Below are 17072 nucleotides of genomic sequence, written 5' to 3' on the forward strand. Positions count from 1 at the left end.
CTTACAACTATTTAAACACTTACAAATAAGAGACAGCAAAATTCTCTTTGTAGAAGGAGTTAGCTTTGATCTACAAAAGGATACAAAGCACTGTAGGAGAGCTCTTTCAAATGTCCAATGACTTCAAGTGGTAAATGAATCAGGGCAGCTACGGTGGATTCCAGGGAATTATGGGTAGGGAAGGAGTCAGAGCTCTGGTTCTGAAGAAGCTTCAGACAGTGCCAAAATCAGATAAGACAACCGATTTGTCAGACAGCACTGGATCTGTGTACGTCTACCTTAGTTTTTTTTTTTTTCAGTTCTGAGTACTGCAGAACTATTCAGATTGCATTGCAAATATATAATCCACAGTAAAGCGGCACAACAGAGGTACAGTACATGCACAGATACGTGAACTATATTTCATGATAAACCATTTTAATAATTTCTGCCTACCTTACTGAGGCACAGAAAAAAACTGGGTAGCATCCATAGTAATTTGACAGAAATAAAGCAACAACACTGGATATACATTTATTTATTTTGCCTGTGACACACACCCTGCAGAACATTTAACTACTGCATCAGTCCCTCCACAGTCAGATTAAACAATTCTATGCACCACTTTTTTGCATAATAAAGGTTAATGCCTTGTTTTGTGTTAAATGTGGACTGTTTGTATTTTCATAGCCTCTTCAGGCCAAGTATAGCAGTCGACAGCAAAGTGTTCATAATCAGTGCTGTATACATGGGAGTGGATAAATGATACTTTGTCTTCTGGCTCAGGAAGAACTGATGCTATATTCTTCTCATAGGCATAGGCCGCGATCTGAAAATAAACAGCAGAAAATTACATTTATCCCTTCAACAAGCTGGATACAACTTTACTGGAGCACTGTAATTTACAGCACTTATTTCTTGTTACACTTGTTTTAAATGACAATTAAACATGCCCAAAAGGAATACAAAAAGTACTTATTGCAAATTCTGATCCTGGATAACTGTCCATAATCCATACTCTGAGTGGCAGCAATGGTAGCATTAAACCAGGTTCCGTCGTGTAGCTTGCAAGATATTTCCCTGCGAGCTACATCGCCAAAACCAAATGGCTGCAGCAGCAATTCATCATAGAGCAATATGGCTGAATAGCATAGCCGCTGCTGCTGTAACCTATGCACAGAAATATTTCCACTGGTGGCGATCCTTACAGACAGCTGCCCGGCTGTATTCTAGCAGGTACAGCCATACTAGATGTGTACCATATTCCAATGTAAGGAATGCATTTATTTTATTTATTTATTTTAATGTCAGACAGCTACAGTAAATTCTTCATATACATAAAAGGCCAGGTCCTAATGTGGTCCTTACCACAACACTCAGTCGCTAGTTATTACTGCAACAGACAAAGCCTACTTGCTTCTTAGGATGACCAAGCTGGCACTGGTCACTTACTCAAAACCTCCAACCTGTTCCTCCAGTGTCCAGGTCACAAACGATCCCTGCTTGTCTACGCCAAAGTCAGAGCTTCATGGCTCTGTGACTTGGAAATCATTTCAATTGAGTATTTTTGAAGCAAACATTGGAAGAAGTCATGACCCTGGTGGAATGGCCTTTTACCACAGTATTTTCCAACTACTGGATAGCCACCAAACAATGAAAGACAATGCAGCTACCAATCCATTAAGAGAAGGGTTTATTTAGACGGATGCTGACTGTACAGTTCAGTGTTGGTGGTGTGCCCGATTCTAGACCAAAATACTATGCAATACTGTGTCAGGGTTAACACATGGTCAATCATGGCTGTGTATATTGCCCAACATTACTGTCCTCACCAAGAAGCACACATTTTAATGATAAGATCAAAAGGTACTATCAAATCTATAAAAGTAATAGTAGTACATGTAACTCAGTAGCCATTAAATTGCATCCAGGCTACCAAAAGACCACACACACACAGAAAGACCTAGTAATCTATACACTGGAAACAACTACACATCACAGTAACTAATTAATTGCATAACTATAAAGATCATCTGTCACTAAAGAAGTTTAAACCACTACAATAGACATTTATTTCTGCATTCTCACTAGCTCCAACTACTACTGATATACACACTAACTCAGAGACTGCGAAAAAACAAAGGCAAACAGTTGCTAATAGGTATAGTAACTGCTTCCCCTTGCATATATTTCTACAGCAAGCTAGCAGTGAAATAATAATGAGTTATATGAAAGTGCAATCAGCATCAGCACTTGACAAAATGAACACTTCATAAGCTGGACTCATTAAATTATGATTTGCCCATCTGTTCCTGTTCTATTCCTACAAAAGGTGCTCCAATTCATGTGCAAGTACTACAGCATAAGGGAAGTACTTCACTCCTGGAGTGCTGTGGACAAGATTTACACCACCGCCCCTTACGTCCTAGTTTATGGTAGCTCAGCTGGATGTAAAAAGATTCCTTGGCATTTACAGCCAACAATATGGGGAATCTGTTAAACATTCTAGGATATGTACTATATACAATACATAAATGTCACTCCTATGTCCACATCCATTGACTGAACTCCATGTATCTATCATTTCAATCTCTTAGCCCACCACTGCAAATATCACTTACCACCTTTCACATCCTTGATAATTTTTCTGTCCCAAATTCATTACATAATGCCAACTTACCAACAAAATCCTCCATGTTATAAAGATGTTTTCATTTATCTTGTGTCTTAAGTTGATACACTGTACATAATCATTTCCACTAATGTCACTTAATCTAATTTCTATTTCTCCCCACAATCTGCTTTCTTTCATTTAAAAAAATGTATGCTCCTCTATACTTTTACAATATGTGATCACACAGTTTTTGTTCCCATTTTTTTATATTTCATTTCAGTTTTCACCAGAATCTTCATGTGATATAATCCAGAAAAAACACAATACTATAACAGTGTTCCTTCCTAACCTTTTCTTTCTTTCCCTCTACAGTTTTCCTTTCAGCAACTTTCACACCTGGCTGCCCTTCTAAATAAAACTGTAGAGACATGTAGCCTTGACTGCGGACCCAGGTGACCAGGGTTCAATTAGTGGTTTGGACACTGAAGAAGAGAAGTAAAGGTTCATAGCCTGCTAACCATTCCCGGGGGGTGAGTTTTTTTGTGCACTCAGGGGCACACTGAGCAAAGAAAACTTCCTTATAGAGGCTGGAGAGACCACAGCCTATACTGCAAAGGGAACGGCAGGGCTTTCTGGAGAGGATGCCCTCTGTGGAAGGCTCATTTGTGGTCTTCTCCCCAACAACTTACTGGGTGCATACATTGAGGGCTGGGGTAAAAATAATTAAACCATCCCTGATGGTTACCTGAATCATGGCCTCTCCTAATAGACCCTTGTGCTGGTGGGTGATGGGACTGAATGTGCTTACTGGCTGGCAGGGAGCTATCAAAAATGGTGGCATATTATCGTGAAAAAAAATACTCCACACGTTACCAGTTTTAGTATTTTTTATTCTCATTAAAGTCCCAGAGTTTTTTATATTTTTCCACTCACTATACACAATTCTCTGGCTTTCTCTTTCCACACTGGCCTTAGGCAGCAATCCCCAGTGATTCAAACAACGGACTAAATCATATTCAATCCAGCTTGTATTGCTTTCCTATATTTCACCCTCTGTTAATCAAGTTCAGCCTCAAACATCCTATACCTCTACAACATATTCCCATTCCCTCTTTTGATAAACATTCAGATAAATTTACACTTGCTACAAAATTCTGTATTATTTGGATATGTGTGTGTAACTAAAAATGCCCTCTTACGTATCGATATTACATAACTAGCCCACAAATCCATTCTTTATCATTCCCCTCAGAATGCTTCTCTGGTGTTCCACATTGCTTTGTTTACCTCCAAATTCCAATCAATACTTTAGTAGGCTGCCTGGACACTTAACCCCTCTTATACTATCCTCCAGAGGCATACACAATCTTTTAGACAAAGCCTGCACTTTTTACATTCATCTTTATAAAATATTACAATTAGTTTTTTTTCCTAGTTGTTGTTGTTGGGTCCTTCGGCTTTTGCCAGTTAGGGGTTGCTACAGCAGAACTCCGGTCCACTAATGATTGGCAGTAGATTTTTATGTGCCGAGTTGCCGGCCCTGACGCGCAACCTTCAACGAAGGTAGAACCATTCACGCATGTCTCACAGAAGACGCTCTAGCTGAGAATCGAACAGGACAACGTCTTACTGTGAGGCGACAATGCTACCGCAGCACCACCACCGCAGTATCCTTTTTTTCCCCCCCAAGTATTAACACCAAATATATGGCAAAGTCTGTATCTGATCAGCTACATAATGAGGGTAGTTGTAAATGCCACACAGATAATGGCTAGACATACCCACCAACGATACTCCTTCCTTCATTCTTAGATCACCTCAAATGCAATTATATTCTTGCTATAGAGCAAGTGTATGAAATGCAATTAGTCTGATTTTAACCACACATGAATATAGAAGTATACCTAAATTGCTTTTGCCATGCCTAATAGTTATAAAATGTATATAATGTAAATATATTTGTTTAACATTTTAGCTCACATGTACCTATACAATTTCTGATTCTCAAAGTATTTCTTGAACCATACCTCCAGTGCATTATTCCATAAACATTTCTATTTTTGTATAATTACAGATCCAAGTAACATATTTAAATCTATTTCACACTAAAAAACTACTGCATTACAGTCTTCTTTTTCTTTAACTGGGCTGTGGCTGAAAAGGGTCTACAGACCAGCCCACCTAGACTGCTAAATAAATATAAATACCACATATTACTGTTTTCAAATTTTCACGACTGCTCTATTATTCTATTTACACACATACAGCAAATAAAAATAAAGGATGACAAACCTATTTAACTTTTCATCACTCAATCTACAACCTATAAATCCTATTTAGCTATCAGATTAAGTACATTTTCACATTTCTCAAGCCCAGTTTACTGTATTTCTACTATTTAAAGGTATCAACTCACTGTTCATTTCTGTATGCTCCACAGACAAAATTTTGCTAGATCTGCACTAATACTTCTTTTCTCATCTCCTTGGTGAGTCTCCATAAACCAACACTTTAAACTCTAACATCCTCTTTCATGATTTTCATTCCACTTTTTTCACTTGCTAGTGACTCTTGCCTGCAACACTACAATATTTTGCTACCTGTGCTAAAGTGATGGGTCTGCAACTTAATGTTCATCATCAACTTTCTTATAAATGATAGGTTGAGCCTAGAAAGATCAATGCTAGGAACAAAAATAACCACACCCTGGCATAAACACCAAAAACAAAGTGGTGGAGGGAGAGATTAGCTACTGCAGAAGTGATCATGTGAATATCTACTATTATGGTAAGTTTACACAATTGTACTATGTTAATCACTGATCACTGTTGTGGCAGCCTCAGCTATATGGGTAGATCAGTCTAGCTTAGAACAAGGAGAAGAGTCCAGGAGCTCCTGGAGAATAGTCCTTAGAAAGCCTGATTTAGACCTAGAGAAGGAATCCAACTTATAGTATTTTGTAAAGGTATGTACAAAGGACTAAGTTGCTGCTTCTAGAATACTTCTAGAATCTAACCCTTTCCAAAAAGCCATAAATGAATCCAAAGTTCTGGTAGAATGAGCCCTGACAATGCCTGGACTAGTTTTGTTGTGGTGACAACTATTTCGAAATAGTCTGACACAGGGTGTCCCTTCATACCTTCACAAGAAATGGACAAACTGATCCAAAGATCTGAAAGATTTAATTCTGTCAAGACAGTACCAGAGTTGTCTGTGAACATCCAAGGTATGGAATATTCTTTCTTCCTCTGTTTTGGGTTCAGGAAAGAATATGGGGAGATGTATAGTCTGGCTTAAAGTAAACACTTACAGCACATTAGGCATAAAAGGAGGATTAGTTTTCAAACCTTGCCCTTGAGGAAAATGAGGTAGGATTTACTCCCCATAAAATCGTTGCAACTCACATACTCTTTTTACAGGTGGTCAGAGTAATTAGTAAAATTGTTTTTCATGTTAAAAACCTTATGTTGGCCAGGTTAGCTGGTTCAAATGGAGAAAGGGTTAGCTTTTCTAACAGAAAATTAAGATCCTAAGAAGGGGCCAACGGTTTTCTTGAAGGCCTCTTATGCAAAATCCCTTTCAAAAACATTTTGATATGCAACTGCATTGAAAGACTAGGATCCCTGGAGACGCATGCTGAAATAATCAATAAATGAACCTTGCTAGATGAGCAAGGACAGGCCATAGGATTATAACTCAAACGAATATTATAAAACCAGAAAACAACTAGCCTTGAATGGCTGCTGGTTATGTTGTTGGCACCAACTAGAAAACCTTTACCATGTCCTAATACAAGACTTTCTAGTAGCAGGTTTTCTTGCCTCCATTAGTACTTGTTGCATGTCCTCAGTAAAGAGATGCTTAAAAAGGAATTAAGACCCTAACATCCAGGAGGTTAACTGAAGTTTATTGGTGTTGTGGTTTATCAAACACCCTTGTGCTTTTGTGAGTATAGCCAGTCTGACAGGAAACTTGTAATTGCCCCTGGCCATTTCCATAAGAAGGGAGAACCATGGTTGCCTTATTATTAAGTATTATTAAATGGACAGTTTCCCCCAAAGGGAATGGCTGTCAATCCACAAAAGCCTCAGAGGAATATATTCTTTGGTGGCAGTAAAGCTCTGAAGGACTTGGTGCCCAAACTTACCTTTTAACCAGATCCGCTTGAGCTACCTGTTTGGGCATGTGGAAGGTGCCCTGAAGCTTTGAAAGATGGCCAGCTGTTATATCCTTAGCAAAACATAACACCATATAGTTAAGGCTACTGCAGCAGCGATCAATAATTTGAACATCTAATACTGTCTTGGCCAAAGAGATAACTGAGCCTTTTTTCCTTTTTACCACTAATATTTCGTTAAACCTCACATATAACCAAATTGTCCAAGACTAATGTGCATATGCATACACAAGCGCACACATACCCTCCCACATACCAAGCTTCCCAGGAGGTGTTAATATCTCTCCAGTACTAACATACTTTTCCATGACTTTGGGATAACATCCAGACAGCAGCCATACCAATCTGGCACATCAAGAACACAATTACTGCTTACAATTAACAAAGCTAACTATTAAATATTTGGTCTGACAGCAATAACTTTAAGCAGTCACTCTTCAAAAGGATGATGCCAACAACTCAGATGTTACCAGGTTTACACACAGCAATAAACTAATAAACCAACAGCTAAAAGCTTTTGAAATGAATAAACTCTGATTGAAAACAAAATGTTTGTTATAAAATGAAATGCAGATGCAGCTGTCAACTTGTACAATTAAATACAAAATAAATGGATGGGTTTTAAGAGACAGATGTTATATAAGAGAACTAGCTAAAAGCTTAACAGGTCTTATCAATACAGTACCAGGCACTAAAGATTTTACTGAATTCTACCTCTGATTTTTGAGTCCAAAGAGCCATGGCACAGTTCCACAGGGAATGAATATTCACCAAAGCTAAATTTCACTGTGCAGAAGCAGTGCAAAAGCAAGGCAAAACTGAACAACTGTACTCTCTGCTGAAGAGTTACAGGTTCTACTACTTAATGTGTGTTTTTAATTTTGAATGTAAAGTTTCTATTTTCCTCAGTCGGACAGAGCTGGGGGTAGTCCTACTCAAATATGGTAATGCACTGTTTGAACTGGAATAACATTTTAAGGTTCAGTGAACTTTAGGCATTGGAAGTATGTGCACATATGAGAATCTAGCTTTGCTTCAATTTTAACAGCTTTACAACATTTCAAATTACATACTGTTATACAGCTCACATTTCTTACCTTGCATAAATATTACATCCTGCACAGTTACTGAATTTAATAGCTGTAGTTTTTTTATAAAACTAATCATATTAAAACTTAATACAGTTCTTATTTTTGTTTTACTGATATGACAGTACAGTTGTATTCTAGGACAGTGTCACACAGCTCAGCCTAAATCATTGTATACCTCCAGTGGAAATGGGTATATATGATGGACTTGTACACCAATTCTCCTAACAGAATTTTTTTTTCAAATTATGATGCAACATTCAATGTACCAGACAATGCAATGCAAACTTAATCTGACTGCACCACTTTTGCCACTTCAAATCACAGAATGTTGAGAAAAATTCGGGAGAAATATATTTGTTACCTCTGCTGTAATGACAGCTCAGTAAATATGTATATTCTGAGCCAACACTGCACTGAATTTCCTGGGCTAAAGTAATACTTTTCCGTGAAAAGCAAGTAAAATGCATTATGCCAGACTTTGCAGGTAAAATGAGTGAGTTTGTCCAAGTCTAAAATGTGCTATTTAAAATTGGCAATTCCTGATAAAATATGCAAGGAATTATCCTTGATAGTCTGATATAAAATGTACCCAAGATTTTCATCCTACCCTTAAGAATTCAAAAGCAACTCAATATCAAATTTGACCCCACCGCCATGAATATTTCACATCATGGAGTTTGAACCAAAGCACTCTACAACCAAGAATTTCTTCTTGAGAAATGTACATGGTTTTTACTTCTGCTGGAGTGATAACTAAATAAAGATACAGTATGGACCAACCAACGCTAAGTGAACATCTCTTCATGGAAACTATAAAATTCCAGACTGATCGTGAAGATCCATGAAACTCTGTATTTGCTACCCATAGTTACATGTCTTAAGTATAATGCATAATGTCAGAATGTGATAGTGAAGAGTCATGAACTCTTGCATTTGGTACCTATATTTAAAAGGCCTATTTAAATGCCCCTTTTGAGACTTCATTGCAAAGATTTCAAAACATGACATTAGGACACTTGAAAATAAAATACATCTCAGACTGCAACTAAATGCATAGGGATTTTAACAAAACCCGTACCTGTACAAAAGGTTATCAACTTGTCCCCCTCCCCCCTCAGCACAAGGGGGTGGGGTTCTGATGCCAAGCTTGCAGTCACAAAAATTATACTTGCCAGATAAAACATGCATAATTTTTACTTCTGATGCAATGACAACTCAGCAAAGATATTCTGGACCTCACCCATACAGTCCCCAGCAGAGCCTGGATGGACAGACAAAATCAACACGTCTGGATAGAGATGAAATCAACGAGAAAAATAAAAAAGGTATTTTTTTTTTTTTTTACTGAAATCCTTAAACCTTGAAGGCTACCCTTCACATGGTAGGCCCACTTTTTACTAAATGCAACCAAGGCGAAACTGACATATAGTCTGTCTTTTATCATGGAAAAAATGAAAAAGGAACAGCTGGGTGCATTCGTCCCAGAATAAAAAAAAGTGCCCAGCCCTGGCAAAGGAACTAGGGCCAGGGCTGGTAGAAAGCCTAATACAAAGTCCTCCAAGAATGAAAAAGATTTTGTTACGTTAGGCCTTGATCCAACATATAACTGAAGAGGACCCACTGTTGAAATAAACAATAGTCCACAAAAAGTTAAATTGAACATCCACAGACAAGATGCCTGAAAACAGAGAAATAGACACATGACAGCAAAAGAGAAATTATGCTTTGTTTCTTCTACTCAACTAACCCAGAGTTCCTGAAAAGGGGTTACACTGCAACAGCAAGGGAAAAATACAGAAGAGGAAAATCAATCTTTCTTCTTCTTTTGGCTGCTCCCGTTAGGGGTCACCACAGCAGATCAACTGTTTCCATTTCCTCCTGTCCTCTGCATCTTGCTCTGTCACACCAACCACCTGCATATCCTCTCTCACCACATCCATAAACCTTATCTTAGGCCTTCCTCTTTTCCTGTTACCTGGAAGCTTCAACCTTAGCATCTTTTTCCCAATATACCCTGCATCCCTCCTCAGCACATGTCCAAACCAAAGTAATCTTGCCTCTCTGGCTTTGTCTCCAAACCTTCCAACCTGGGCTGACCCTCCAATATACTTATTCCTAATCCTGTCCATCCTCGTCACACCCAGTGCAAATCTTAACATCTTCAACTCTGCCATGTCAGCTCTGACTCCTGCATTTTTGTCAATGCCACTGTCTCCAACCCGTATAACATAGCTGGTCTCACTATCCTCTTGTAGACCTTCCCTTTTACTCTTACTGGTACTAGTCTGTCACAAATTACTCCTGACAGTCTTCTCCATCCACTCCATCCTGCCTGTACTCTCTTCTTCACCTCTCTTCCACACTCACCATTACTCTGAACTGTTGATCCCAAGTACTTAAACTCATTCACCTTCGCCACCTCTTCTCCCTGCATCCTCACCATTCCTCTATCCTTCCTCTCATTCACAGATATATTCTGTCTTAGTCCTGCTGACCTTCATTCCTCTTCTCTCTAGAGCACATCTCCACCTCTCCAGGGTCTCCTCCACCTGTTCCCTACTCTCACTACAGATCACAATGTCATCTGCAAACATCATAGTCCATGGGGACTCCTGTCTGATCTCGTCTGTCAACCTGTTCATCACCATTGCAAATAAGAAAGGGCTCAGAGCTGATCCTTGATGTAATCCCACCTCCACCTTAAACGCATCCGTCAGTCTCACCGCTGTCACACTACCCTCGTACATATCTTGTACCACTCTTACATACTTCTCTGACACTCCTGACATCCTCATACAATACCACAACTCCTCTCTAGGCACCCTGTCATATGCTTTCTCTAAATTCACAAAGACACAATGCAACTCCTTCTGACCTTCTTTGTACTTCTCCATCAACACTCTCAGAGCAAACATCGCATCTGTAGTGCTCTTTCCTGGCATGAAACCATACTGCTGATCACTAATCACCTCCCTTCTTAATCAATGAAATAGGAAAAAATGGCAAACATTACAAATCCCATTTTAAGGTCATTAACTGACTGAATAAAAATATGCAAAAAAGAAAACGTTCAGCGAGTTGAAAAGGGAAGCAAAATGAAGCATATGGGAGAGAAAGAAGAGAGTCCAAAGAGAGGAAGGGACCAGAGAAAAGAAGCAATACCTAATATGGTACAGTGTATATGCAGAAAAAAAATCAGTGTTAACTAACAATTGTACAGTAAAGTCACAAATATTTGAAAATACATATAGGCAAAGGCACCCAGACATGGTAAATGTTTCGGAAAAAAAGAACAGTAGCACAGATGTCTAATGTAGTGGAAAAATAAGCAGCTTGATACAGAAAAGGAGGAAACTGAAATTGAAGTGACTGATCAGTATCAGGATGGGTAAAGCCAATATCTAACCAAATGGGATGAGTTAATTCCAGCACAAAAGGGAAAATGGCTAGCCTTAAAATGGCTCTCAAGGGCAGCTGGTCTAGTACTTACCTATGAACATATCCGTTATAAAGTGGAGGGTTTGAATGGGAATTCTGGATGTAAAGGTCACTTCGGAATGGTTGTTTATTAAAATAGGCACAGCTTGAAAAAGTGACAGAGGAAGTAGAGAAGCACAGTAGTAGAGAAAAATCGCTTAATTCAGTTAAACATTGAAAGCAGTACAGACGTTTCACAAAATGAAATATCACAGTCATTTCAAAGCCAAGATACTTCCTCACAGAAGCAGAAACAGCAGGAGAAAAACTATGGAAGGAACTCTCAATCAGGAAGAAAATAATTTAAGAGAAAACGTGCTGGATTTAATAGAAATGGACAAATATAATATGTATGAGACACAAAGGCTGCTAAAAGTAAATAAGAAGCTGATTGTCAAAAAATTAATAAAACACATTAATAAAGTAATTGGAACTATAATAAACCAAATTAATAATGCAATTGGAACTATAATCAACCAAATAAAGTAATTGGAACTACAGAGAGAGCCACATGCTATAACATAAATTAACAAAATACAATATAGGGCAGCAAAACTAACAGACCAGGTATTATCAAGAAAGCATAAATTAGTAAAGGGAAATAAAGGGGCAAATAGAACATCATTGAAGCCCCAACTAGAAATGCTTGTGAAATAGTTAAGTATCATTACTGGAAGAATATAGAAAAGTAAAGCAATCTGAAAAATATTAGAAAAGTGACTGAGCTAAAATAAAAACACATCAAAACAGATCAGAAAATGAGTTAAACTATCTCTAACAATAAATAAAAATTTTCTGTACAGGATGAAACATTAGGAGATGAACAGAGAAATACACCGATACCAGGATTCAATACATTCTGTATTGGCTCTGTGCGAACTCTACACAGAGTTTATATGTCTGTGCAGTGATGGCGAGGTCAGAAGCAGTGTGCATGACCGCTCAATGCATATTAATGCCACGCGCCACATCTAAGCAAAGTTTCACGGCTGGCAATAGTGTTGCTGGCCAGGAAACCATGTAAGCGAACAGAGACAGCAATTCTGTTTAAAGAAGAGCACCTACAGTCCGCAGTTTTGCGTGGAATGTTACAACAATCATTAGGGCTTCACAGATAGCTCTCAATCTGTTAGTTCAACACATCTGCACAAAGGCCAACATAATGCAGAGATAATTAACCAGAAATAGGGACATATTTGACATAGATGTCACATACAAATGTGGTAGAATTAAACTCAAACATACACCTCAATCTCTTAGAGCAAAAATCTGGACAAAGCCATAAATAATGGGGAGATAAAGGGCCAAAAATAGGGTCAGATTCTAATATTGCTCTTACAAACCTGTAAAGTTGATAGAATAGGTTTTACAGTAGAATTAATTTTCAAGAGAGCATGAAGCTTGAAACTCAAAATGTCTATTTTCTGACATCAATCCGCAATGACATGCCAATGATTTGCCAGAAAACCAAATTATTATGAGAAAAAGATTAAAAAAATGAGACAAAAACTGGACATTCTGCAAACAAATCAGGACAGTTGAAAGGTATGAACTAAAATGTTTAATACTGAGTCACATCAGTCCTGACATTCCAGTGATATGGCAGAAAGCCACAAACTTGGTAAGGAACACATCTGGACTTACTGGGAATGGACAGCTGAGAGGTATGAATGTGTAGTATATGGTCCAAACACAGTACAGGACAGTGTACTTATAGTGCAAAGTACTGTGAAATCCCATTCCTGGCATTCTGTATTGAAGCTGTGTAAATGATCTGTAATGGGACATGGACTGCTAATGTAAAATGTACACTCAGGGGAAGTGTGTGTATTGAACAGGGATACACAGATGAAGTATAGGAATGAACACAGGGAAACAGGACAGGTGAAACAACTTAATGTACAGCAGTTGAGGGCATGTCATGAAAGATGGTTATAGTAGCAACACCAATCATATATTTGGTACAGTAGGGACTGTACAATGAAAATGTATTTTACACAACTATCACACATGGTGACATAACGGGGAGGATGTCTGTGTGAGAAGCATCCTTACAGGAATAATGCAGAGGAAATCCATCAGGGATGTGACATAAAATTGAGGTTGGGTGTATATTGTGAAACTGTGCAAAATTATATGCCTAAATATGAGTGTACCCTCAGCAGAGGTCTTCAACAAGGTGGGCGCAGGTAAAGGTTCATGGAAAACATTACAAGAACCAACCACAATCATGGACATCATCAGAATAATGCCACCAGTAATCCCATGCCTTTGACATAACATGTCATTCAGAGTGATAAGATATGAGTTTGAGCACACACACACGAACTTGAAAACTATTAGGATACATCCATACTCTATGAGGGCAACCACACATACTGCTCTGGGAACATCTACTGGAAGTGTTAGAAGGGACACTGCTATACCAGTTTGTGACAATATGAGCAATACAGGCTAGTTGACTGGCATGCATGGCACAGTCCACAGTGTCAAAAATGATATACATGCCATTAATGTTGTAAAACATCTATGTGTGTAGTGTGTGCATCAGAACAGGTAGCACACATGCATCTGGTGTCTGCACCATCAGACAGTCATGTATATTCCACAAAAAGAATACCTAGGTATGGCCAATAAGCTGTGTGATAGCTCTCTGTGACAGAAGTGATACCCTTCATGTACACATCACTGGAAGATCTGTAGGGAGGTACATGAAGGGTGCATTGTGCCCAGTTATTGGTGAGTAGTAGTCTCAGAACTATAAAGGCATTATGGCTTCTGATGTGGAAGTCCTTCACATACTCAGTACTTGTGTGTTACATTCAAGGAAGTAGTCAGCACTTTGACCACAATCTGGTGGACATTCCACTTATGTACCACAGGACACATACCTACTAGTCTGATTACAGAATGTGAGGTCTAACATTATACTTGGGTTGTTTGTGTACCTGAATGAACCCCCACCCCCATATTTTCTTGTCATTGCAGGTGTTGTCATGGCTGTGGTAACAATATTTTATGTGTTGATAATGTCTCTATTATATTAATATCAAAGCTAGAGTCAAAGATTGCCCACAATCTGTAGTCCTTCAATCAGCTGTTTGGACCCATGATGTGTATGCAATCTGTGATGTCCATCATTTAAATAATGGACAAGGAAGGGACTAGCAGACAGCCCTGATGTATGGACCTGAGATATAGGTCACTTCACACATTTCATCATAGTGAGATGCCACGTATGTGATGCACTGGTCTACCCAGTTGGTGATATAGCCATTTATGGCCACATATGGCAGTGTTGTTTGAATACCTCAGTGTGGATTTGTGTCAAATGCCTTGACTTAGTCATGTTCCACAGGATGATACTGTTGTCATCATGCATGTCCTCAATGACCTCTGAGGACATCTATCAGATGTAACAAACATGATTTAGCATTAACGACTCACACAGGTCTGTTGCACACAGCTAGAAAATTACTAGTGTCCATTTAGAAGAGGTCCATGATGACATGTTGGTCTACCTCAAATTTGAGGAGAGTCAGGATGTCTATATAAAGGCATGCATGCATCAGGTGGTGTTCCCCCAACTTAGATGGGTGCATGTTGATGTACACCCTTCTATGGGAGCAAAGTTCGTGTGCACGGTGTGCTGAAGTGCAGATTCAACTCATCAGGAAGCTATATGTCCCGAGTCATGCCATAGGCGAGCTGAGATTTTGTCACAGCCCAGTAATTCCATGTGATAGGCCTGGATGAAGGCAAGACAGTGCATACTGCCTAATGTGATCTGGTCTAGGGTTTTGACACAATCCTCCGCACAGGTATCATCGAGAAACCCTCCCAGCTGGGGATTAATCCCTACGTCACTAGATGGGTAACCAACTGTCTCATTGACATAGCACATTCTGTGAAATTTAGTGAATCAACTTGTACCAGTAAAGCTGTCACCACTAGCAAGCCACAGTGATCTGTGCTTGACCCTTCACTGTTTGGACTATTTCTCAACAGTTCAGGCTAAAGTATATGGCCTTCTGCTTACCAAGTTTGCCGATTCTTGCATATTGGGTGCAATCATTTAGTCCACCTATGATAATATAGTGCAGGAGGTAACAGACAAATGATTGTTAGCAAAGGCACACAATCTACAAATAAAAGCAAAAATGTGTCTTTTTATGATGTCTGTCTGAAAAGTGGAATTCCATGTTGATCACAACATTGACAACAGTCCTGCTATGCTGAAACCCAGTGATGCAAGCTGGGAACACATGTAAATGGCAATCTGAACTTTGACCACCAAGTGTCCACACCGGCATTGAAAGCCTATGCTGTGCACATCATACCCAGATCTTAGGACTGTGACAGCACTGCACTCAAACCCCATCAAATGCCTCTTTTGTAGGTACGTCACCAGACAATGCAGCAGCTGGAGAGACCACATGGCTTTCTCATTAAGATAACACAGGGCCTACAAACCATGCCATAATGTATGTGGATAGATTAAAAGCCATGTCACTGTCATCTGTCTTGCAGAGGATTAGGTGACATCTGCCTGGCCTTCAGACCAGTGTCTGACCCTACCCTGGTGGGAGTACTGCATATCCACAAATCTGATATATATCAGCAGTGTCCATTGAAAATATACTAACAGTGTCCTACATGCTGGTGTAAAATGAAATGTCAAGCAAGAGTGCGCACGCACACAGTTGACTGCAGTGAGAACAGAACCCCTACCTATCCAAGTACACAGATTGCAGAACACATTACTTTAATGCAAGCATGGCACAAGTCTGACTTTTACAACAGTGCTGGTCACCTTACAGCAGACAGCAGGCCATGTAGGAGATATGTTGGGAGGCCTTCATAGCTTCATGAGGCTACTAGCCTAATGGCCCTACGGTGTTTACAAACCTAGCTGTGTAAAAACACAAGTACCCTTATTGAGCACAGTTAGATGTTAGCTGTTAGAGCGATTTTGTGAGCAGCACCGACTGGCCCTGCCCAAGAGAGACATAGGTGCCACCCCAGAGATGACTTTACAATCACCCAACCAGTAGTCAAGGTTGCGCTTGAACAGGGTCATTGAGGAACACTGCTTCACATGCATTGTTTGTCTATTATAGATGAGTGTCAATTACTGGAGGATATAGCCAAATCCCCAGCATGTTCTCTTCTAACTCTGCTCAGGATGTATTATAGGTTCATAGGTTCATACTAGGCTATCTGCCCTAGGGCATTTATAAGCCTAGCCAGAGTGTGTGTGGCTTTCACCACCCCTTAGGATGAGAATACTATACCCATTAGTTTGCTGTGCCTCTGTCCAGCAGTGATACAGAGATGATTCCCGGGGTAAACCTACAATCTCCCATCCACTCGTCAAGATTTCTCTTGAACAGAGTCAGTGAGGGGCTCTGCCTCACATGGACTGGGATTCTGTTCCATAGTGTAGGGAGTCTCTGGGTGATGAATCTGTCCCTCCAGCACGTCCTATTTATATCCGTGTTGAGGTTTAAGTCTCTTGCTCGTGGCTCTGGTGGATTTGGATTTTTGAGGTGGAGCATGTCCATTAATTCCGGGTTGGACATGGCCTTGTATGTCAGGCACAGATCACCTCTGAGCAGACGGTATGCGACTGAATAGAGCTGGAGTTTCTTCAGTTGGGCATCGTATGACATATGTTTGAGCCCTTTATCCTTTTGGTGAGGAACTTTTGGGGTCTTTCCAACTGCTGCAGGTG

At 39.5% G+C, this 17072-nt stretch overlaps 1 protein-coding gene across 4 annotated transcripts in view; it reads right to left on the bottom strand.

The window, feature by feature from the left end:
• Positions 1-501: 501 nt before the first annotated feature.
• ME1 (malic enzyme 1) overlaps positions 502-17072 on the bottom strand; it is a 1705192-nt gene continuing 1688621 nt past the window's right edge. For all 4 annotated transcript variants that reach the window (XM_044065993.1, XM_044065985.1, XM_044065999.1 and 1 more), the window contains one exon: positions 502-808. In XM_044065993.1, the coding sequence (XP_043921928.1) occupies positions 641-808 (168 nt within the window). In that variant the 3' untranslated portion in view covers positions 502-640. The remainder of the gene's footprint in view (positions 809-17072) is intronic.

The sequence above is a fragment of the Protopterus annectens genome, chromosome 1.part0 (assembly GCF_019279795.1).
Source record: "Protopterus annectens isolate FY-2018-M chromosome 1.part0, PAN1.0, whole genome shotgun sequence".
NCBI classification, from domain to species: Eukaryota; Metazoa; Chordata; order Ceratodontiformes; family Protopteridae; genus Protopterus; species Protopterus annectens.